The sequence below is a fragment of the Calypte anna genome, chromosome 3 (genome assembly GCF_003957555.1).
Source record: "Calypte anna isolate BGI_N300 chromosome 3, bCalAnn1_v1.p, whole genome shotgun sequence".
Taxonomy (NCBI): Eukaryota; Metazoa; Chordata; class Aves; order Apodiformes; family Trochilidae; genus Calypte; species Calypte anna.
This window is the reverse complement of record NC_044246.1, coordinates 83536648-83560829: the sequence shown is the minus strand read 5'-3', so window position 1 is coordinate 83560829 and position 24182 is coordinate 83536648. Positions and strand designations below refer to the sequence as shown.

The 24182-nt window shown below is 39.5% G+C and overlaps 1 protein-coding gene across 4 annotated transcripts in view; it reads left to right on the top strand.

Annotated features, from left to right (window-relative positions):
- The first annotated feature begins 8516 nt into the window (after positions 1-8516).
- MAP3K7 (mitogen-activated protein kinase kinase kinase 7) overlaps positions 8517-24182 on the top strand; it is a 45915-nt gene continuing 30249 nt past the window's right edge. For 3 of the 4 annotated variants that reach the window (XM_030446995.1, XM_008495405.2, XM_008495404.2), the window contains exons 1-5: positions 8517-8772; positions 19879-19989; positions 21568-21633; positions 23009-23054; positions 23697-23835. In XM_030446995.1, the coding sequence (XP_030302855.1) occupies positions 8683-8772; positions 19879-19989; positions 21568-21633; positions 23009-23054; positions 23697-23835 (452 nt within the window). In that variant the 5' untranslated portion in view covers positions 8517-8682. Of the gene's footprint in view, positions 8773-19878; positions 19990-21567; positions 21634-23008; positions 23055-23676; positions 23836-24182 lie in introns of all 4 variants that reach the window. The other variant, XM_030446996.1, reaches the window with a different exon arrangement.

The following is a 24182-nucleotide window of genomic DNA, read 5'->3' as shown; positions in this document are numbered from 1 at the left end:
ATAAAAAAACAGAGCATAATATATATAAATTGAACTACCAGCTTCAATGAGTTATTAATTCCATCTTAAAGTTTTTTAAATGTTATCTTAAATAAAGGTACGTAACTGCACCCGATATCGTGTTATCTTTACCTTGTGGGATCAAACAAGAACCTCCACATTTCCAACCTTTGGAATGTGACAGGTATCCTCAGCGAGTGACAAGGGACATATTTACACTTCACTGATAGCTGCTGCCTGTGGTTCTCTCTCTGCTCAGATCTGCACAAGGTCCCACACACAAGGTTCTGGTCCCAGGGCATATGACAGCCACTGTCCTGGCTTTAAAAACTCCTGAAAAGAGCTGTTTGCCCACCCTGTCCCTCAAGATCCCCTTTGCCACTGAGGACATTCTGAAACCAGAGTTGAAGATTACACGAAGGGTGTGACTGAGACCATCTCACACTCCAAACATTGTGTCTTTGGGCATGGTTTGTCCACCACTAGGCATCTGCTATAGGTTAAAATTATGTCATATTTTAAAGATCCAGAGCCTTGTTACAGTTAGTAAATTTGTGAATTAGTTGGTATAAAAAAGAAGAATGATTTTACATTCAGAAATCTGACCTATGCTGAGAATAAGTTCTCTGAAGTGTCATTAATTACCAAGCTACTGGTCTGATACCAAGAGTTAGGTATATTTATGCTCACTGAAAAACTTTATGCTTAGATACTAGAACTTGTTGATGTTATGTCAAACATTAGGCCATAGCAAGTTAATTGGGTCAGCACATCTATTACATTCATCTGTCTGATAGAGCTACAGTAATGGCCTGAAGAACATTTATGAAACACTCAGTTACTGAAAGTGGTCAAGTATCACCTGACTGGAAGCTTCTAGGGAGGACAAGAAATTTGCTGGTGATTTGCCACTCCCAGGTTTTTTGTGTCTTTTGCTCCTATCTGATCAAATTTAATTGGAAGCATCATGTATATTGTGCTCCCAGTAAATCAGCAGACAATATCCATATTTCATTACTAAACAAGTGATACAAACACTTGCAAAACTTTGGCTTTCAGCATATTAGTTATATAACATGTGAATTCAGAGATCAATTAGAAATATGACTATTTTCTAGAAATACAGAGCAGCCCAGGTTGGAATGGACCTGAAAAGATCATCTGGTCCAGCTTAGTGTGGGAAAGGGAGGCTATGCAAGATTATCTAGCACCCTGTTCAACTGCATCCTGAAAAGTCCTCCAGTGATGGGGACTCCACCATGCCCTGATGAGGTTGTTCCAGTCAATTAATGTTCTTACTGCAATTTTTTTTTGTCTTCTTTTAATATGAAACCTCTCACAGCACAACTCCATATCCACTGCCTCATATCCATTGCCTTCCCCATATTCCTCTTCATGAAAAGAAAGCCTTTATCCTATTTTTAGCTGCTCTTCAAGTACTGGAATACTGTGATGAGGTCCTCTCCTGAGCATTCTCTTCTCCAGAGAGAAAAAGACCTCATTCCTTCAGACTTTCCTCATAGGGAAGGTTCTCCTTTTGACATACAGCTCCACATTTTCCTTTTTTTTCTGTCAGTTCTGTTATGAAGCCAGAAACTAAGCATACAGAGCATCTACTCCTGTTTCTCATTTAAATATCAGAATAGATCCTCTATATTAGAAAGATTTTAAAGATGACTTCCCTCATCCACAGAATCCTTGGTGTACATCACATGAACTAAATTAGTCTTTATCCGCAGTAGATGATGGATGGTCATGAACTTCATGTCATGTCACCTCCCACTTCCAGGCCATTACTCCAGTGCTTTGTGATACTCCACCCACTTCTGAGTCTTATATAAAACATGCAAGCCTGTCATTTCCCTTTTCCAACATTGCTTAAAAATCCTAGCTGCAAGAATTCCTTCCTTTTGCTCTGATTCATTAGTGTAAAGCTTTAAAAGATGAAAAAGAGATTGATATTTCTTCTCCAAGAAATAAGAAACAAAACCCCCTTCCTTTCAAACTTCATCTAGTACTTCAGAATAAGGCCTTACTCACATACTTATATCAATAACATTTTAACTTCATTTGAGAAAATACTGGTTTATTTTCAATGTATACCATGATAAGACTTGATTATATTGATTGCACTTTCAACAGCATTTGTTTTGCCAACATATTATTGGTAAATAAGTCCTTAGTCAATGAATACAGTACTCTGCTCTCACAGATAGTTATAACAATTAAATGATTTCTGCAATCAGGCAACATCCAGTGAAGCAACTTTTGCCCTGATGACAAGAAACAGCCAATCTGCATGTATTAACAGGATCCTTGTGCCAAAAAAAGTTTCCTTTTGCTTGAACATCACTTTTCCATCTGTACCAATTACCTCCTTAATATCTTTCTCTCCAGTTCTTCAAAAATAAGCAACATACATCCTCTCTATTTTGCAGGACTCAAACATGCCAAGTTGTTTTATTTTCCCTTCTGTATTAAGCCCTCTCTTATCTTGATCAGCTCTTCTCTGCAACCAGTTAGGCCTCGATTTTTCTTGGAAAGCAGATAATCCCCACTGTTGAGTCTTTCAGATGAGGTCTGCATAACCTTGTATAGATTTATTTGGTATACAAGCTTGCACATTTCTCTAGGCACATTATCTACAAGATATATAGTCCTCCTAAAACCAGTTAAAACGTGCAAGCTGTATTCTTATTTCTTTCTTCCCTGCAAGCTCACTATAGGATAATAACATGTTATGAGTTCTCAAATTAATTAATGAACTTACTCTCTAATATTTTAAAAATTAATCACTTTATTTCTCTTGTCCTTGGAGTCATAATTTTCCCCATCTGGTATACTTATCCTCCTTTCCATTAACTATGATGTATAAATTTGTATCATCAGAATCAATGTCCATCTCCTAATTCTCTTAATAAAATCATTACAGAAATTAAGATTAACAACGTTACTTTCAAAATTGCATCTTAAAAAATCTTAGTAACTCCATTCCAACACTTCCCTTTTGATAGTTTCCACTGTCTTCTGACTACTCCCCAACTCTCCTTATCCACTTTCAATTCTTTTAATGATTCTTACAATGTCCAGCTTAATTAATAATTTCACAGAAGGCAATATATCAAATATAATCAAGATAGAATAGTTCTATCCATTCCCTTTGCCTAAAAATATCACAGAATTTATCAAAAATGATTGTGTTAATCTGATATAATCTACCTTTGATTAAAAAGATGTGACATTTCATTCCTTTTACCTCCATGCTCTCTATTATTGTCTTCTTCACATTTAATTTTAAAGCTTACTAAGACCCAACACATACTCATATGCCTGAATCAGGTTTTGCACACTTTTAAAATATCTTTACTACTTTATAGTTACCTGCTAACATTTCCACCTTTCTCTAACACATCTCCTATGAGAGCTTTCATGTACTGTGTCTTTCAGACCTCACAGTTGAAGATCAGATAGTCTATTGCCATCTGCCTCTCCTTCTTGTGCTAAATTTTTAGTGTCTTTTCCCTGATAGCCACTTAGTCAGCCAACCCCAGCTGCAGGGAAACAGGGGAAACATTAGTTCAGTTTCATGAATGCATCTAGATCAGCTCTCACCTTTACTTTGCCCTTGCTAAACAGTGACTGCATTTATACCTCTTTCCTAGCTCTGTTGGTGAGAGATCTAACGTGCCTCAGAGGCAAAATAAGGTTCAGAAACAATTGTGACCATCTGAGTTCCTGTCACACTCACACAAGAGAACTTATTTTTCATTTTACCAAAGTGAATACAATGGCTTGCATACACTTATATCTGTTAGTTAGCAAAGCAGCTCATGTATTTATTTTTGCAATTTTTTTGGGTTTTTTCATATACATATATGCATTTTATACCACAATTAAAGGAATTTATAGCTTTTCAGAAGACTTTACACAGTGTGGGGAAGTTTTTCCAGACAGGGAAAGAAGTTATAAAAAAACCACAAAGCACATTGAGGCTACTATCTCAGTGTATTTGGCAGAAGACACCCCTGTGCTGCTTTGCAAGAAGCTGCAAACTTTGATGCCAGACAGAATTGGTGAAATAATTGATATTTATACCAAGATTCATAGTGAAAAGTGACATACAAGATGCTGCACCCTGCTCTTGGTAAGTCTTAATACAAGAACCAAAGGAGCTACACAAAAAAAAGAATGTATTAGACAACAACTCTGCTATGCTGAACAATAGAAATCTTTCAATATCACCAAGGTAATTTGTCCTTAAAAGATATTTTCACTGTACCTGCACAGGAACAAGAAGTGGGTGCCTCTGGGGTCCCTCTGGGTTGGGACCTGAATTTGTTTGGTATATGTTTCATGGTATGCTCCCCAGTATTGATTACCAGGGACCTAACTCTGGCCTTACAAGGCAATTCACAAGCCAGTTCATCCCCCCAGTGACATTCTTGTCACTTGGTCATCCAGAGTGATTGCTCTCCTTTTAATTTCTGCAGGTTTCTATGACTAGTGTGCACCAGACATGTTACAGCACAGAAGTGAGGTGAGGTTGGTTGTCAAGGTCTTTAATCACACAGGATTGCCACAATGTATTTACAAGACAATATTTAACAGGAGGGGAAAAAAGAAAAAAAGAAAAAAAAAAGGGGAAAAAAAAAAAAAAAAAAAAAAAAAAAAAAAAAAAAAGGAAAAAGAAAAAAAAGTCAGTCCTGTCAGAAGGAACCTGAACTATTCATGTGCTTAAAGCTGCAAGGGAATATTTCTTGTTGTAAGTATGCCAGTTGACCATCTAACACCCACCACCCTAGCCCTAATTCTTCCACTGCTTAAAGTGAGTTATTTTAACCAACTGGGGAAGAAAAAAACCAAAAGTACATTATACTGAAAACACAACACAAGCTTAAACCTTCTGAAAGAAGAAATCACTTGGCTTTTTTATAAATTAAGCTAGAGAAAAATAATGCTGGTCTACTCTTCTTAAAAAACTCCTACAACTGTTCCACAGAGTAATTTTAAGGGAGCCTGACAAGGATTCACCAGGGTAATTTATCTGTGTCTTCATCTGTACTCCTGAAAATGTGCTCAAATTTTGAGTTGTACAATACTGCATATGTTGAATAAATTTTAGCTGAGATATGCAGATGCTAGGGCTAAGCTTCAGGTCACAGTTAAACTGGCCATGTAAACGTACTTTATATTTTGTTCAAGACCTGCTGCCTTCTCTTATGAAAAATTAGTTCTTAAACCTGCTCTATGACAAGGACTGTGAAAAGCTCTGCAGCAATTACCTCAGGTTTGTGTGCTCTCTGACCACAGCATCCTGAGACTTCCAACAGTCTTGAAGTGGTCACTTTCCCAGTACTGTAACCTCTTCCTGATGTTAGGCAGGCAACTGAGACCCAGATCGTGGGCCTCCCAGGTTCTAGTTTTTTCTGATAAACACAAGAGCAAAATTTCTCTGAGATGAACAGAGCCAGTGGTGGATGCAGCTTTTCTTTTCCTTCACCTTTCAGATGTGTTTGTTGAATAAGTATTTAAAATAATCTATTTGGGAGGTGTACAAGTTATAGCCAGTCCCCAGCACAACTAATTAAGACTGTGTCAGTCAGAAATCCAAAAGACGTAACATCAAAATTACCACATCCTTCAAACTCCAACCAATCTTAACAACACTGACATTTTGATAATGATGATGACTTTCTGCACTAAGAGAAAGCCCATAATTTTTGAGATACATATTTCTATATAAATTTTGGAAAGGAAATTAACCTTCCAAGCAACTATAATTGGAATGCTGTCCTCTGTGCTCTTAATTCCCATAAACAAAAGATAAGGTAACAATAAAATCTCACCAGTAAAAAAATCTCGCTCAATAAAATATACAAAATTGCACCTATCATTTGCCTAATATCTTCAAAAGAGGTCTGTGAAACTTTCAATTAAAAGAAAAAAAGCCAAATATTCGGTTACTTTTACTAGAGATCACAGACACCTAAAATATCTCCACCCACCTGACCATCTTTCTAAAAAGCAGTGATGTAGTTCACATAGTAGTTCAATGCATAATGTCTGTGTCCAAAAAAAGTAAAAGGGAAGTTTTAATTTCAGAACACCATTTGGCACCACCCTCAAGATTGAAACTAGGTATCAAGAAGAACACTGATAGATTTTCACACATCCTTTTCTTTCATTCACTCCTGTTTCTTAGCTTCAGTTTATGTAAAGTGTAGGTTGTCTGCAATTCCAGTCTTCTAAGTCTGGACTTAAATTTAAGAGAATTGAAGCAAGTCATCCAGCCCTATGAATTTATCTAAGAGGGGGCTGGGTTTGAGCTGATACACAGCTTGTCGGTAGCGTAGAAATCCATATTGTTCATCTTCCAGAAACCACTAGATAGCACACTCAGCAGCTGACACCAGAGCAGCTGCTTAAACAAAGTGACAGACTTTCTTTTAAAAACTTTCTTTTAAAAAGCCTTCATGTCCAGGTACAAACATATCACAGTATGATCAAGATGTACACTAGTGATGGCTTTCAAACAAAACTCAAACACACATGTAGGTAGAAGTGGGTGATGGATCTGAATCAGTCAGACACTACGCACATGGAGAGCACTGTGGTCAGTAGGAACATCCAAACCTCTGAGAAATCAGGGGCTCTCAATAATCCCGTTGCCCAGTTGAAGCAGGTATTACATTTTGTGGTACGTGGGACCTTCCCCGTGTCTAACAGAATCCTCTCCCGATCTTTGTAGACCAAGTCATATAAAAAAATATAAAAAGCAATAGGAACTCAATGCATTCAGGATACAAGTCTGCGTCCCACGCACACACAGATCACTTGAGCAATGTAATCATACTGATCCAACCTGTCCTGGAGACTAGTTTCATCTCGTATGCAACACGGTCAACAGGTACATGTACCATGACTGCTTGTCTGGGATTTTCTGGATCACTAGACATCTGAAAATCCTGGACAAATTACTAAAGGAAGGCAAAAGGGGAGTAAAAACCCCAAAACAACAGCCTGTCACAAAGCACAGAAGCTCTGACAGGCATTTTCACTTGAGCTTTCCTAACCCCAGCTGAGCCATCATGAGGTCACTGCTCATATTCATGCCTGATCTTCTCTTTCTCAGTAAACAGCTAAGGCCAGGCTAGCCCTGTAAATAGCACTATCTCGGGTTGATGAGACTTCATTGTGAGGTACATTCATAGCACTTTAGCAGAGGAAGATTTCAGAAAGCTTACTAGATCTTACTAGATTTACATACTAGTTTTTGTATTTAGCTCTGAAGGAACATATCAAAACGAATCACAGCTGTCCCAGTGAAACCCAGCAGCTGCATACACTTGTCCCAACACTGATTTCACACCACGGGTCTCGCCCTGAAGCCTCAGCCTGGGAGATTTACCACCAAAACACTGATGGATGGTTCCAGACAGAAGTTGAAGAAGGCACAAGCCTTTGGACGAGTGGGCCAAGATCCCCATTAGCTGGGGAGCAGAGAGAAGCAGTTAAAGCACATTTTTGTTCCCGAGTCCTACTTACTGCTCTGTGTTTACATTTTTTGAGCTCCTCCCCCCCCGCCCCGCTGCTCCCCTAACACACATGCCCCTGAGAGAGAACCGTGAAGAGCACAGGCCACCACTCTTGCCTTGAGAGAAAACACACGCTGCGTGTCCCCATATGTATACTTATATATTAGGGAAAGGTGTATTGAGCACTCGAGGCGTATTGCCCCGCACTCACACGAAGCTAAGGCGCGTCGGGATGCTGCCTCGCCCCCATCCAGCGCCCTCCGCCCCCCAGCCAGCGGCAGAGCGGAGGCACCGTGAGGCTCTGGGGAGAGAGCAAGCAGCAGATGGCAGCTGCCAGCAGCCCGGGGAAGCCCGCCGGCCTTTGCCGCCACAGCAACCTCCTTCCCGCCTCGGGGGCGGCCAGCGACGCTCGCCTGCCAACGCTTCCCCAGTAGCCTCCGACCAGACCCGCAGAAGGCGAAACCGGAACCGCGGCCGGAGCCGCCGCCGCTGCTCCTCCCGGCGGAGGCGGTCACCGAGGCGGGCCGAGGGCGGGGTCTCCCCCTCCAGGCCGGGCCCCGCCGTCGCCGCTTGAGTAGCAGCCGCTGCCGGAGCGCTTTCCCTTCCCGCCCCTTCTCAGCGCTCCCTCCCCCGCCTCCCCGGCCGGGGCAGCAGGAAGCGGCTCTGATGTCAGTGGCCGCGGCGCGGCTCTGAGCGGCTCCCTCCTTCCCCTCTGCGGCCCCCTCGTCCCGTTATTGCTGTTGCCGCCGGGGCTGGTGGAGGCGGTCAGCTTCGGCCCCGGAGGCGGCTCTCTCCTCCGGGGAGGTGCGGCCGAGGCGGCTGCCAGGCTCCGCAGAGGCCGCGGCCTAGGACAGCCGGCGCGGCGCTCCGCGGTGGTGCGGGAGGACGCGGGATGCGGAGCGGAGCCGCCGCCGCAGCTGGCGGGGTCTCCGCCCGTCGCCTCTGAGGCCCGCGGCCGCCGCGGATGCGGCCTCGCCCCGTGCGGCGGCCCAGGCGGCGCCTCGGCCCGGCCCTCCCGAACTTGAGCTCGCACGGGGGGCAGGAGCCGCCGCTGCGCTCCGCGTAGCCCAGGCCCTCGGCTGCCTGGCGCCGAGCCCTCCGCCCCTGGCGTGCCCTGGCCTCTCCTCCCCAAGCTGAAAGAGGAGGGATGTCCGCTGCCGGCTCCGCTGAAATGATTGAAACCCCCCCGGTCCTCAACTTCGAAGAAATCGACTACAAAGAGATCGAGGTGGAAGAGGTGAGTGAGGCCGGGCGGCCTCCCCCCCACCCCCACCAACCCACACACACACCCTGTTCCCCGGGCGCGGCCTGCTGGCGGGCCAGGGGGGGCAGCCTGGCCCCTGCACTGCCTCTGCCTCGGAGGGCCCCCGCGTTGCCCTCCCTGGCGCTGTCCCCCCGCTGGCGGAGAAGGAGAAGGCCGCGGAGGCTTCCTGCGTACGCGGGGCTGCCGGGACCCTCCCCCATGGTCGTCGTCCCCTTCCCCCCCCCAGAGTGAGTTCTTTCTCCTCTGGATGCTGCAGAGGTTGGCACCGTAGGCCAAAGGCGGTATGGCTGGGAACGGAGGTGCCAGCTTGCTTACACCAGCGCTGGTGCTAGGTGCTTTACTGTGGGGTTTTATTTAAGTGGTATAGATTAATTTAGGACTTTAAAGTTTCGCCACCGACTTTCCCAGCTGCTTTGGTATGGGTGGCAAATTTTCATCAAACGCTGTCTCAAGAAGAAACTCAAGCTTGGTGTTTGTTGTGGATCGCTGTATGGCCCAGCTTTATCCTACCACCTATCACTGTATTTGTAATCAACATAGCAATGTTATTTAATTTACAGTTCTCTTAGCTGTAAGGATACAGGGTTTTTAAAGTAGTTTTTCTTAGCATAGGCTGCTGGTGGTGCATTCACGAATCTGTAACATTTTGTTTGTGACCTATGCGTGTTACCCAGGAAGTATTTCTTCTTGCGTGGAAAGTTTCACAGTAAAATTACTGCCTTAAATTTTTTGCGGCTGGAATAGGATGGAAAAAGTACAAAATGTCATGTGTACCTTCATCTGTCTGGATTTCCTGTGAAAGTAGGATGGCTGTGATCTAGGCCAGATAGCTTACATGCTTTACTAAAGGGATCAGTAGTATGTTTACACCACAGTGTTTTTTAACTCTCAACGTTGTACAAAAATATTGCTGCAGTTGGATATTTTTCTTCCTCCCCTGCTAATGTCTCTACAGGAATGAAGTTGCTTCGTGCAGACCCATACTGAAATTGATGAGGCCAGCTTGGACATAACAGCCACCCAAAACTGCTGAAACAATCTTTGTACTTTTATTTGTAGATAAACATCTTTCTCTTTCTGTAATAGTTAGGCCATTTTTCTTAAGAAGTTCATGTAGCAGTGAATTTAGTTTCATGAAGTAGCTTTTGCAGATATAACAGCCGGTGTCTCATGTTTTTAGACTGGCTTGCTGGATACTGATTTGTTCATAATTATTATGCTGGGCTTGTGTGGCCTGGGAGAATTCACAGAACACGCAAAATCTGCAGTGTTTCCATATAGGACCAGGGCACTTTCTGCTGAATTCATGTAGTGTTGTGGTGACTTTGGATTTTACCATTGGAGACATGGGAAATTCTCAGACGAGAGTGCTTTCCAAAAGGTCGCCTTTTCTCCTTTCTGTGTATATGGCAGTTGTAAAGATTTTTGGCTCTGGAGTCCAATTGTTTTTCTTCCCTTTATGTATTTAACTGTTCCCAAGTGAGAAAGTTTTATGTTAAGGATTTGAAGTATTTTTGTAGTTGATAAGACACTGACCTTTTTGCAACACTTGCTAATGGGAAGGGATCAAATCACATGCTTTGGGAGAAATGGCTTTTCTCACCCAAAGGAGAAAAAAAAACAACAACTTGATAGTTATTTATCCATCATAAAAAGGTGTCCCGTGGTGTCTCACAGAAGTGAGGAGCGTATCTAATATGTTACACATAGCACTCTGAATGAATGCTATACAAATCTTTAATCCTTATGATACCCTTGGGAAGGCTGTTAACAAGGATTATACTGCCATTTTACATCTAGGAAATGCAGAGCTGCATCATGTGTAATTGGTGTAACTAGAATTTATCATTCTAAGGTTTAGTGTTCAGAGCTTGTCTGTGTCCTGCATACCTGCCTCACACCTGCTGAGGCAGAACTATATGCATGAAAATGTACACAGAGACAATGCCTAAGTAGTAAATTGTGCTTTATTTAGTGTGATAGTTCTGTTATCCTCAAAGTAGTATCTCTGTTGGAGATTACAAAATTCATTTGATGCAAGCCAGGGGAGTTCTGATCAAGTGTTTGTGGAAGAACTGGTGTAGCATTTTGCATTGTGCTCAGTGTACCTGTCTTACCAAAAATTCTTATAGGCAGTGTGGATACCAAAGTGCTGAAGCAGTCCAGAGGAAGACATAAGATTTGCTTTACAGCAGAGCAGGTGGATTAGAGACCATGCTTAGACCTTGCTGCTCTCAACTGTGGCTGACCTGGTATTCATGATGCATTTTCAGTGCAAATAGTCAACTTTACAGTCATAACAAAACATATATGGTTACAGAGGATTTTCTGTGGGCTCACTTCATGCTTTGGAAGTTTTCGTGGGCTTTTAAATGGCTGTAAGGGCTCAGAATGTTTGTATTTTAATATGCTTGGCAAACTTCAGATGTTTCAAAATGGAGTGTCAAGAGATCTACATTGGGAACTCAAATGAATGCTTGTATAATCATAGCTTTGCTGTTGTATTATCAAGGCTGTCTTGTCAGCAGATAGCAGTCCCGCTCTGCCACTGGTTTATTAATAGATATTGAAGTTCTGGAATAGTTGCAGGCCCTGAGTCCTTGCTAATAAATGTGAGATCTATAAGTGCGCTTTCATCTACATTTGGCTGAACTCTACTATATTTCAAGAATATACCATATTTTATTTTGGCTACCATGTACATGACTTACCATACTGCAGTGTTACTTCCCACTAGTGAAACATGCCTTAAACTTCAGGCTGCCTTTTCATTTTTTGGAGTGCTTAGACTGAAGTAAAAAATAGAGAAATAGTATGAGAGTTGAAATCAAATCAGAATTGAAGTGACACAGTGGGACCATATTCAAAAGTAGAAAGGACAAAAAACTTGGAACTTTGATTCAACAGAAGTTTTCCTGCATTACCATGCAAACTTCTGACTGTGGGAATGTCCTCTCAAGTTTTCAGGTATTACATAGCCAAATCACTAGAAACTAAATAAATAAAACTACAGAATTTATCTGAAAACTTACTGTACATGAAACCAAGTCAACAATGAAAAGCATAACAGCCCTATTTTAAAATCTCTTATTTAAATCTAGTCTAAGTACTGCTGTCTCTTCTTCTCGGAGAAGCTTTCACATCTAAGCAATTGATAGACTTAGGTTTTGAGTTGTTCAGCAGTCTGCTCCCCACCACTCTTTCCTGAAAATCCTACAGCCCTTCCTCCATCATGTAACTTGATAACAGTCTCATACGTGACCAAAACACAGACCTCTCCCTCGTGTGATGTGTGTATGCCTTGGATTGCACAGCCAAAAGATGCATGTCTAGTCATGTATGCTGTGGCCCTGCCCAGTCACTGTCTTATTTGCATCACTGCAAGTTAGTGTTGAACAGTCTGAAAGTGTAAATTATTTGAAAACTGTTTTTTGACACTCTACAATTATAGTGTGGTATATACACTGAAATTTATTTTAAAATCTATTTAGGCAAAAGTAGTCAATTCTAAGGCGATTTTAGGGTAATACTTTTTTTAAGAAGAATGGGTAAGATTTCTAAATACTTATTTTAGAAAACCTACTTAAGATGCCAGCAGCTAAGGACATGCAAATTATGGCATGTTCATCTACCTCTGACATATTTGAAACAGTTGAATACTTTCATTAACAGCCTCAGAAGTATACTGAGAAATGTATTCCTTGCAGTTACGGAGCAGAGCAGTTCAGAGGAAAGAGAAAAACAGTGTAACAACTAGTTTTTCTTCATCTTTATAATAATTAACTTTTAAAGAGTTAATGAGATGCAGTGAATTATAATGTCCATTATATTACAAGGTGAAGCAGATTTGTGTAAGCTGCTGCTGAACATGAAGTTGTTACTGTCTCAGTTGCTTTTAATCCCTGAGGGATTGTGTCCAGTTGTAGAATACCAATCCGCAAAATTGGAAGAAGTTTGGATGAGAATTGCAGGTGTGATTTGAGATCTGCAAAATATTCTTGGATGTCTGACATGAGAACAAAAAGCTTGGCTCTCAAGAGCCAAGGGTGGGAGTTAGGAGTCCATTTGAAGTCAGTCACATCTACAATTTCTTGGCCTTTTTCAAAAACTAAGCCTTTAAAGAGCAAAGTTGGGCATCCAGAAGCGAAGGCAAAAAATGAGTACGTGGTTAATATGTGCTTCAGAATTTTCTGTGGTGTTACTCTAAATATATTTCTGATTTAATCCAAATCACTATTTAAATTTTATTTAGTTATACCGGTGGAAGATTCTCTTCATTTATCTACATAAGTAAGTAACTGAAGTGTCAGATGGAGAGTGATTCCTAGTGGAAGTTACATAGTACTAATGTCATGTGGATGAAATTTAGTGTGCAGTAAGTGTTAGAGTATGGCTAATAAGCTCAAGTATTAATGTAAGACTTTACACTTCTACAGATTCGTATTTATTCAGCTAATCAGTTTGCATCCTGTAAAATAAACTTCTGTTTTACTCTCATTAAGAATGTGTGGGGAAGAAACCCCACAGGCTCTTGTATTCCAGTGATGAAATCAAGATGCATATTTCTGAGATAATACTAAAGTTCCATGTCTAATGCAGCAGCTAAAGTTACAACTGAGTGATACTGTAACTGCTGTGAGAAACTGGGGGGGAGACCTTTCCCTAAGAAGAAAAAAAAACAATCCAAAAAAGCACCCCACACAACTGAAAACTACACAAAATGCTTCATATGTCACTTATTTATCCCACCCAGTGGACTTTTATCAGTATTTTACTGACTGCAGAATGACTGTTTTTCAAAGATCAGTAATTTTAGACTGTGCCAGCCCCGCAAACCCAACTCATGTTTGAGTGCCTCATTACCCAGCAGTTTGTGTCTAAAACTAGAATCTCCTGTCTGCTGCTGTAAGAGAATTTTTAGAACTTCAGACATGTTTTGTTACTGTTTTTTAAATTATTGGAAATTGAAATGAGTTCAGTTCTTGGGACAGCTGTGTAAAAGGCTATCAGTATGTAAAAAGCTGGAATGAAAATATGACCTGATAAAATCTTAGCTTAGTTTGGGATGCACATATTTCTTAGAATTCCTGAGCTGTCAAAATGCAAAGAGTTGGTTGGTGTTTAGAGCAAAGGAAGAATTTCTGAAAACACCCATCATCTTAGGAACATGCACAATGGTACTGTGATTCTTTATAAATACATTCTGAAGAAGCTGTAAAGAGAATAATTTCTTGAATTGAAATTCAGATGACCAAGTCACTAAATAGTAACTGTACAGTGTGATGCAGCTCTAACATATGATGCCCTAAGTATGGTCAAACTGTATTAGTTTGGGGCAAGCAGAAGTTTTGTTTAATTATTAAGAATATAAGTTGATTTTTAATAACTGCTGTGGGGTTTTGTATAACTTTAAAGTTGAAAGTTGCAAACTAAATATAAACTAAGCTACTTAGGTCACATAAAATTAGTGGGATTGTTTATGTTTGGTTTTGTGCTTTGGTTTTTTTTCTAAGTTCAGGGAGCACTTGGGGTTTTCCATTGCTGTCTGAATCTCAGAAAGCAACATTTAGAACTGGATTGAGCACTGGTGCAAATAAACTTAACCAGTCAAAGAACATAGCTGTAAGAATTGGCAGATCTGAACTCCTAAAAGGGTTGCCAGAGTAATGGTCACAGTCATTTGTGGCATGGGGCCGATTTGCTTCAACCTGCTTAATAAAGCATAGTACACACACAGGAACCAAAGTTGTTATTTGGGGCTGGTTGATTGAATGATAGAAAATACATGCATATATTTTTAGGGGCTGTAGACTGTTAAACTGTTGTTCATGGTTTCCTGTGGTGCTTTTTACTTTTTTTTTTTTTTTTAAATCTCTTTGTTTTCTTTATGTAATATAGGCAGATGCGTGAAAAACTTGAAAAATTACCGTGCTCTCTGGGTACTGATGGAACTCTGGTGGGTAGAGTCAAAGCAACTGAATTTAAAAATGTGTTTCTGTTTTTACAGAGCATTGCCTTTTTTTTTTCCCCCCCCTCTATTTTGCATTGTGTCTGAAGCTTGAGCAACCCAAGTTCAGTTTCCATAAACCTTTCATTGGCAAAGAGAACACTAAAGAAAAGGGGCATGGATATTAAAGATAATTTGAAGACTGCTGTCTGTTCAGAAGCGTGTGTTTCGTTGGTTTTATGTTGCATTTTTTTCAACTGCTTGTCTCATTCCCAAATTTAAACAAACGTATCATGGAGATCCTGCAAATTATGAAAAGAATACTACAACTGCTAATCAGGGAGCTACTATATTTTATTACTGTCTTACATATTGAGCAAGGTTGGGATTTTTTTAAAAAGAAAAGCACTAGGTATTCAGCATGCAGAGCTAACTAACATGGAAGCTTCATGGATAGAGGTGAAATTTTTCTATCTTTATTTTTTTGAGGGGGTAGAAAACCGGTGCAGTTAATGCAAAGTTGAAATTCATTCTTGCAAAGTTTTGACATTTGATAGGGGGATAGGGTGCATCTGAATAAACAGAGACACATTTTTCTTGCTTTACTGTGGAGAGGGGGAATTGTTGGTCACATCTCTTAGGACAAAATACATCCTTGAGGGCTTGACATATATGCAATCTCTATTTCCTGCATGATTTCTAGTCTACATACTTAACAGTCAGTATAGTCTACATACTTACAAGTCAGTATCATGTATCTTTGTTTATGTACAGCATTTGATACTATTTGTACACAGAGGCAGTGGTAATGTTTGTTCCAGGGATCTTGAATGCTTCATATTCTTTAAATAAGGCTCTAAATACATTATCTGGGAAACATGCAAAGGGCACTCTCACCATGACATTTTGTTGCACATTAACTTTTTTTTTAATAACTTTTTACTGGTATGAATTTTACAGGGAGAGGAAAAGAATTATATTTATGTCTAAAGCTTTAAAGCTCTTTAAGCATTTCTGCCAGTTTAAAATGTGTCTGTGTCACCTATTAACTGAATGGTTCTTGACAAGCTTAATACTATTCTGTGGAAAAGTAGAAGCACTGGTATTCTATTTCTAAATGTGTCATCTGCCCTATATTTTCCTTGTTTCTCCTAGAAGATATTTAGAGGGATAAAATCTTTACCAAAATAATGTGTTTATTTTTAGATCACTTTCCAAACATACATGGTGCTACAGATCAACTTCTGTTTATTGATTTGTTGTGTCAATAATTCCATTAACTGTGCTTCATATAATTCAGAATATGCACTCCAGCCCAAACATATGGTGTGGCACCAACAGCAGGGGACAAGGAGGAATGAGCATGAAGAAACTAAAGTTCAGCCCGTGCCTCCCTTTTGTGCTATTAAATTACTTTGTTCCAGCATGTGGAAGGAAACTACATAATGTTTAAACTGTTCTGAAAAATTCTAAGACTTATTCCTTCAACAGACTTCCTCTCTTTTAAAAGTTCAGTGGAAACGTAGAGGAAGAAAAATAAATTTAAATGGATCCACCACAAGCTCTATTCTGTCAATTACAGAGGATGTTTTTAGAAAGAATCGGATACTTTTTCTAGATAAAGTAGACAAGGCATACTGGGCTTTCACATATGGTAAACTCCAAGTTTGTATCAGAGCCCTCATTTCTTCTCACAGTCACTCCTTTCACTTGCTGTCCAAGGGACTGAGCTGCTTTAGTGGAGGATCAGCTCTTCTCTGTTTTCCCCGTATCCTAGGTAAATATCCAGTGCATTCGTGTCCTCTTCTCAAGTTCAACCCTCTGCCTAAGCAGGCACCAAGTCACTGATAAATTGTTATGAAACCTTGACTGCATAGTCATTTATCAAACTCTGTTCACCAGATGAAATTTATATGTCTGATGGTCTCTCACAGCTTTCTATTACATAATTAAGATTTAGATTGCCTGGTAAGCCCTTCCTGTTGTTGCCTAACACTGGTTTTATTGTTTTTAATTATTTTTTTTTTTCCAGTCATCAGCAGGACTTCATAAAGTGCATCTTTTTCATGGAATTTATTCCACTTTTCAACTAGAACCCAAGTATTGTGGCAGTCATGGCATAATGTAAAATACCACATAGAGTGGTACATTAATTTATCTTAGTTTCTTCAATGAATAGAAATAGCATTTAAAAATATGGTGAAGCTGAAAACTAATGTTTTCTCTAGTATGTGAACTGGAAATACATCAGCCAGTTTTTGGTATTAAGATTGCAAAGAGTAATTGATTTACCTTCAGGGGAAAAGTATGCAGTTTTATTGGCTCATGGGCTGAAATTGACCATGTGGAATCAAATGCAAAGAGATACATAGGCTTTCTTTTCTGTTAAGCATGTAATTATATTTCTATATGCATGTGAAAATAAATATATTTAATATATAAAAATATATGTAGTATATATTACAGAATTGTGATATTAAATTTATATCTGTAGTACATATAATACATTTGTACATATGGACATATAAAAGTCTTTTCAGCAAGGACAGATATGAGTAGCCAAAAAAGTAGGCATAATCCATCACAGACCATTGTAAAAGATTCAGGCTAAGTTAAAAAGAAAAAAAAAAAGTTACTACAATAAATTTTATTGGATCTGAGACCATTTTTTTAACTGACCTATGTGCACTGTGTTCAAACAGCAATTTTTTGTCCATGTCACAGAATTAAATGTAACAGAAGTAGTCAAAAAACATGAAAAAATGTGTGAGAAAAGGTAGATTGAAAAATAGGAGTCTTTTAAAAGAATCTCTCAGCTGTGTGCCATAAGGCCAATTGAATCCATCTAGGAGAAATCATTATGTTCATACCTCCTCTTCCCTAAGTGGAGGGAAGAGTTCTTCCCAGTTACTTCACTGGTTTGGGTTCCCCCTTATTGTAGGGGAACAGCAGACCCTGAATTGCTGCTGCCAGTGCAGTTTGTCCTTCCTGGGTTGCTCTGTGACATTCTTCTCTCATTAACTTTCTGTCCCTGGTAGTGCTCAGGTGTGAGCAGGCTGCTGTCTGAGTTACTTGTGCTTTTGCAGTGGATGATTTCCATATGTACAGTAAATCAGCATTTCTGTGAAATGCAGACCTAGGGTAAACACACAGCCTGATGAGAGCTTTCTTAAACTGTAGGTCTGGTCTTGGGGCTGCAGGAGGTGGGTAAAGGGGTTGCAATGCACAACTTCTCTTGTGCCACTAGAAGAAGGTGGCATGCCTGCCAACCCCAAGAAATCAGGCAGTTTTATTCAAAATGTGATCCGAGAGAGAAGAGGAAATACCAAGGGAGGCTTCTGGGGACTTTTAAGGTCTTCCAGTGACTCATTGTTTCCAATGAAGTTTATATCTGCTATTTTCACAGGCTGTTTGGCCATCATTCATAGGGTCTGATGGTTACAGTCTCAGTTGTGGACTTCAAGAAAATAGTTGGTGTGTGTTAACATCATGAGAATAGTCAAGACCCTATATTGTAGCTGGGGGAGGAGGTTACAATTAATGGTCACTTTTTATGTGGCATGGTCTGTGGCTGTTCTGTGGGTATCTTGAGCCAGGAGATCTGGGAGGGCTAACTGCGTGCTGTAATGTAAAAGAGAAAAAAATCCTTTTTTGTGTGCATTAAGAAAACCAGAAGAGGAACGTGGAAAATTGTCTCTGTGTGGTTATTCACTTGATGTCCTAGAAATCACACTTCTCTTTTTAAAAAGCTTCTTGTTAAGGAGTGAATTCACTTGTAAACCCAAGAGAATCAGTGTACTGTTTATAATGTGGATGAAATATTATGTTTGAACATTTTATGTGTCCTTTAATTATGTTGCATCCCTATATATTAATTTTGAAAATTCCCCTTCCCTCTACACCACAAATTTTTTTCTTTTTTTTACTGGATAAAGTTGTAAAAAAACACTAATTTCTAGTGAATAGCTTTGTAATTTTGGGAAGTGTTTTTTTCCATCCAATATAATATTCTTGTGTATGCATCACCCGTTTAAAGGAAGACAGTAAGATAGATTTTTACCATAATGGTATGGTAATCACAGTTGCAAATTCTTCCACTCCACCCTCTCCCTACTCCACTTGTTTTCTCATTCACCTCCCCAGAAAGTGTTTATTTAATTAGAAATGTCTGCTTTGATCCTTGAGATACATATATGACACTATTTAAAATCAAGGGCTAGGAAGAAGAGCACAGGATGCTGTTAGAAAAGTGAAGAAAGGCTGCTAGGGCCAAATACAAAATCCAATACCAGCCCACCCAGCCCCTTGTCCATTTATTTTTACATTTTACTTCTCTGTGCCTTTGGCTTCCATTGCCTCCTCCTCACCTCTCCTCCTTCTCTTCTTCACTTTTCTTTCCTCTCCAACCTTTTCCATATTAAAGGATTCTTGAATAATATAGTATGCAGAAGCTGCCACTACTGCTTCCCTGAAGTTACAGTGAAAGCTATGATTCTTGGTTTGTGTATTTTTAGGCAATGCTAATCCCAATTAAACTAAAAGCAGACATCAACAAAAAGAGAGAAAGCATCGTTTTACAAACACTGTCCTTGTTGGGAGGGCTCTCAAGGGAATGTACTATTCATACACTGTTGAAGCATCTGTGAGAAAATTGGTAATTTTGAGCACATTGAACACTTTGTCCAGACTTAAGCATAGTCCTGTGCAATTGTTTGCATATCAATCTAAATTTCAGAATTTTGAATTCCTTTTACTATTAAGCTTAAAAAGATACAACAGATAATTTAACTGGTAAATATCTAAAACTAAATTTGCCATCTTTCCCCTAATTTTCTTCAAAACAGATCTTGTTTCAGTTAAGATAATATTTTTCTGAAATGTGGTTACTGTGTGTTAGTAATAAAATGTTCTTTATGTGTGTTTTTGTATTTCTTCTTTAAATGATTTCTGGAGGAAATTTAGCTGATCTCCAGTTATGTATTCACAGCTTATCATTAAATTGCTGCTGCAAAACACAGTACTGTGTGTCTTGAGTTTTCTAAGGTAAATTTGGGTACTGTTTGTGAAGTCCTGCAATGTAAATGAAACCATTAAAAGTTTTAACTTGGGTGTTTCATGTTATCTGGTTTCAGGTTGTTGGAAGAGGAGCCTTTGGTGTGGTCTGCAAGGCAAAATGGCGAGCTAAAGATGTAGCCATTAAACAAATAGAAAGTGAATCTGAAAGAAAAGCCTTCATTGTGGAGGTACTGTAAGTTTGCTGTAAAATGTGGGTTTTCATTCAGCTTGTTTTGTTTAATACAGGGATGGTTTTAATGTGCTAAAAGCTATGTCTGTGTTACAAGGTAAATGCAGCCTGGTTGTACCCAGCAGAGGCCTGAACCCCATGTCATGCAGAACAGGGCACCTCTCTTTAGTTCACTTCCTACAGAAGCTGGAATGAGGTAGGGGGAGGAGGAGGATGTCAGGCAGGTCAGGGAAACACCAGTTCCTGAATTCTGTCCCAGTGTGGAGTCAGGGTGCAGGTGAAATATCCACCAGAACCCTGGTGTGGCTTAACACTTGCAGGGGCTACAGCATAGGTTCTTCATACAATCAGGTCTAAACTGAACTGGATTCTTGTGTTTTTTTCAGCAGTTCTAATAATTTTGCTATTTTTTATCACATGCAAATTTACTAATACATGTAACTTATTTAAGGCTAATCACTCTTCCCATTCAATGTCTACTTTTCCAGAAAGAACTTGAGTAGTTCAGATATATTGATAAACTTCCCAAGATACATAACATTTTAGAGAATCAAAAGTTAACCATGTAACTTAAATGAGTTATACCATGACATGCTGCTTAGTATTTATATTATGATGCTGCTTTGTATTTAGTCAGTAAAAATCTAGGATGTTCAAGATAGACAAATATGTTAAAAATAAACCTCAATTTTGGAACTAAAAAATGTAGCACACTAGAAGGGTTAAAGGAAACATTTATAATTGTCCTCTCCTTGTAAATATTTATATGTAGTTTCTTACCATAGAATTTTTTTAATATTATTACTCTGAGTGTAATTGAATACTGAGTAGATCTGATGAATTTCTTAGTATTTTTACGTTCAAAAGTAATCCAAGAAGATAAGCCTAGAAAAACTTCAGTAATTACTGACATTCAGGAAAACCAGTACAGTGCAAGCATCACTTGTGATACAGCATAAGATGCCCCAGAAGTCTGTGTAAAAGAGAAAAAATTCCTTTTTCCTTCTCTTCTTACTGGTAAAGAAAAATTCAGTGCAAAATTGTCTGCTCATCAGTTAGTACAAGCAGCAGTGGGTTCCTGGAACTATGTCATGTTAATATTAAACTGGCTGGCTTATTTTACAGGGTTGTGGATTTGGGGAGTTTGGGATTTTTTGTTTGCTTTTTAAAGAACACTTAATTTCTACATTGTGACTAAAGCCAGTATGATTCAAAGTGTTTCTGAAGTCAGACAATAAGGATTCCAAAATTAGGCTTCTGGAAGAGCACTGAACCTATAGAGGTCGTAGTTGCGTAGTGTTTGACTTGAGTGATTTTTCTACACCATGAAAAAAAAAAAAGTATTTTCTTAAAATTTAATTTCTTCTAAACACAGGTCCAGTTTAAACACAAAGCTAATTACATAAATTAAAATGCAGACGGGGATATCAGTTTTGGAATACCTAAAATCACCATCTAGGATTATGCAGATACATAAAATAGAAATTGCTGTAGTGGTATGTGAGTTCTAGATGTCAAAATAGAGCATGAGCCTTTTTTTCCCATGGTTTGAAATGAAGTGTGATTTGTGTTGCAGCTTCGACAACTGTCACGAGTAAACCATCCCAATATTGTCAAGTTGTATGGAGCCTGTCTAAACCCAGTAAGTCATAGCTTTCTCAGTATGTCTTGAGTTGACTTGTTTAACATAAGCAGGAGTCAGTGCACAAAATGTGTATTTTATATAAAAAAGTTTAATTTTATGTATAAATACGTGTATGTTTTAGCCGTAAGATAGCATACAGTTATATATAGGTTGGTGGATATTATCAGGCTTTTGGGGTTTTCTCCCTTGCTATGAGAAAGAAATTATTTCAAGAAAACCCCAAATGCTGTTTCTAAACATGGATTATACTTCAGCATCTGGCATATTATGTATGTAGTGTCATTCATATCTACAGTCCTATTAATTACAAATCAGTGGTACAAAAAGGAAAATACATTAGCAGCACATGACTCATAGCTTGTAAATCAGATCCTATTCTTATATATGCAGTTTTCAGGATTTGTTTTCTTTCTGCCACAGCTGCAAACAGTCCTACAAATTCTTAAAGTAGAAAAGCAAGTACTGTGACAGGACAGATGTATCTCGAGCTAATTCTAATATGGGCTATTTAATTGGTTAAAATAATCATAGAATCATAGAATTGGCTGGGTTGGAAAGGGACCTCAGAGATCATCAAGTCCAACCCTTGAACCACCGTTGTGGTTGCTAGACCATGGCACTGAGTGCCACATCCAGTCTCTTTTTAAATATCTCCAGGGATGGAGAATCCACTACTTCCCTGGGCAGCCCATTCCAATACCTGATCACCCTCTCTGTAAAGAAATTCTTTCTAATATCGAACCTAAACTTCCCCTGGCACAACTTAAGACCATGCCCTCTTGTCTTGCTGAGAGTTGCCTGGGAAAAGAGACTGACCCCCCCCCCGGCTACACCCTCCTTTCAGGGAGTTGTAGAGAGTGATGAGGTCTCCCCTGAGCCGCCTCTCCTCCGGGCTGAACAGCCCCAGCTCCCTCAGCCTCTCCTCATAGGATCTGTGCTCGAGTCCCTTCACCAGCCTGGTTGCCCTCCTTTGGACCTGCTCTAGGACCTCAGTATCCTTCCTGAACTGAGGGGCCCATCCCTTCTTGTTTAGTACTACTGGAATTCTTTTGACATATTTAAATTTTTTAAGTCACTAAAAAAAAATAAAGGCAAATAACTTGAAGTTTTAAGACAATACTTGCTTTGCAAAACAGGGATTGGGAGGGAAAGGTAATCCTTGTCTTTTCTAACTTACAGTGGGAACTAAGTATAAAACTGATGTCTCTTTCATATACATCAATACTCAGACTGACTCTTTACCTCATAGGTAAATTTTCCATAGCTTAACTGTGGAGGCTGTGCAGTTCCTCTCAAGTTTACAAAAGCTGTTTTCCTCCCCTGCATTTAAAACATCCATATTTTTTGTCTTCTTCCCCCCCCAACCCCAAAGGTGTGTCTTGTTATGGAGTATGCTGAAGGAGGTTCTCTGTACAATGGTGAGTATCATTTCAACATAGTGTCTTTCTGGAGCTGAAGTGCTAGTGTTAGGGCAGACATGATCTGAAATACGTATTTGTTTAGTATATCTGTTTCTATCCTTGGAAGCCACCTGACCACAGTCCTAGGAAACTGGCTCTAATTGGCCTGCTTGACCATTCTTAGTGGATCTCCTAAAGTCCCTTCCCACCCCAACCATTCTGTGGTTCTTTGAAATCCTTAAAATTATTTTAAGGATAAAGGAGTGTGTTTTAAAAACCACTTCTCGGTCTACTGGTTTGTTTCTTGGTATTAATCTCCTATTTTATACAAGTCATTTAAGGTTTTTCCACTGAAACATTTGAAAATGTTCTTCATTAACTTGTAAATTCCCTGAGCATTTCTTTAACATACAGCTTACCAGGGTTAGTTGAGAACAAGCAACACCTTTCATATTGAATTTTAACAGCAAAAATTACAAAAAAATATACTAAAAATGGAAAAATATTTTGACACTTATGTTACTTTACAGAACAGAAGATGATTTTCAGTGGCATTGGTACTTACACAGATTCCATAGATTCTGACTCATATGTTGTCAACTCTTGTATCTGTTGTCACATGCAATAAAGTTCTTTTTAGTTTGTGCCTTTGTTTTGCAGTGCTGCATGGTGCTGAACCTCTGCCTCATTATACTGCTGCACATGCCATGAGTTGGTGTTTACAGTGTTCCCAAGGAGTGGCGTATCTCCACAGTATGAAACCAAAAGCTCTAATCCACAGAGATCTGAAACCACCAAAGTAGGTTTATGGCTCACATCTTGTACTTTCTCACAAGTGGAATGTAAGATGATTTATAATAATTTCATTGTATTTGAAAGAAATACCTTGGATTGATGACAACTTTGCTGGATGCACTATATTCTAAATAAAAGCTGTGTGACTTACATTACAGAATAATGGTGCATGGTATATGAAATGAACTGTACTCAGTTACTTTCTGTTAAACTAGAAAACCATCCTGCTCCTGTCTTGCATCATGAAAGATAATTTTGATAGGGATAGGGCTTCTGCTCAGGCATTTACAGTTGCCTGTTTCTACAAAAAGGTTGTGGTGTTCAGTAAGAGAACGTTAAGCAGGGAGGTTG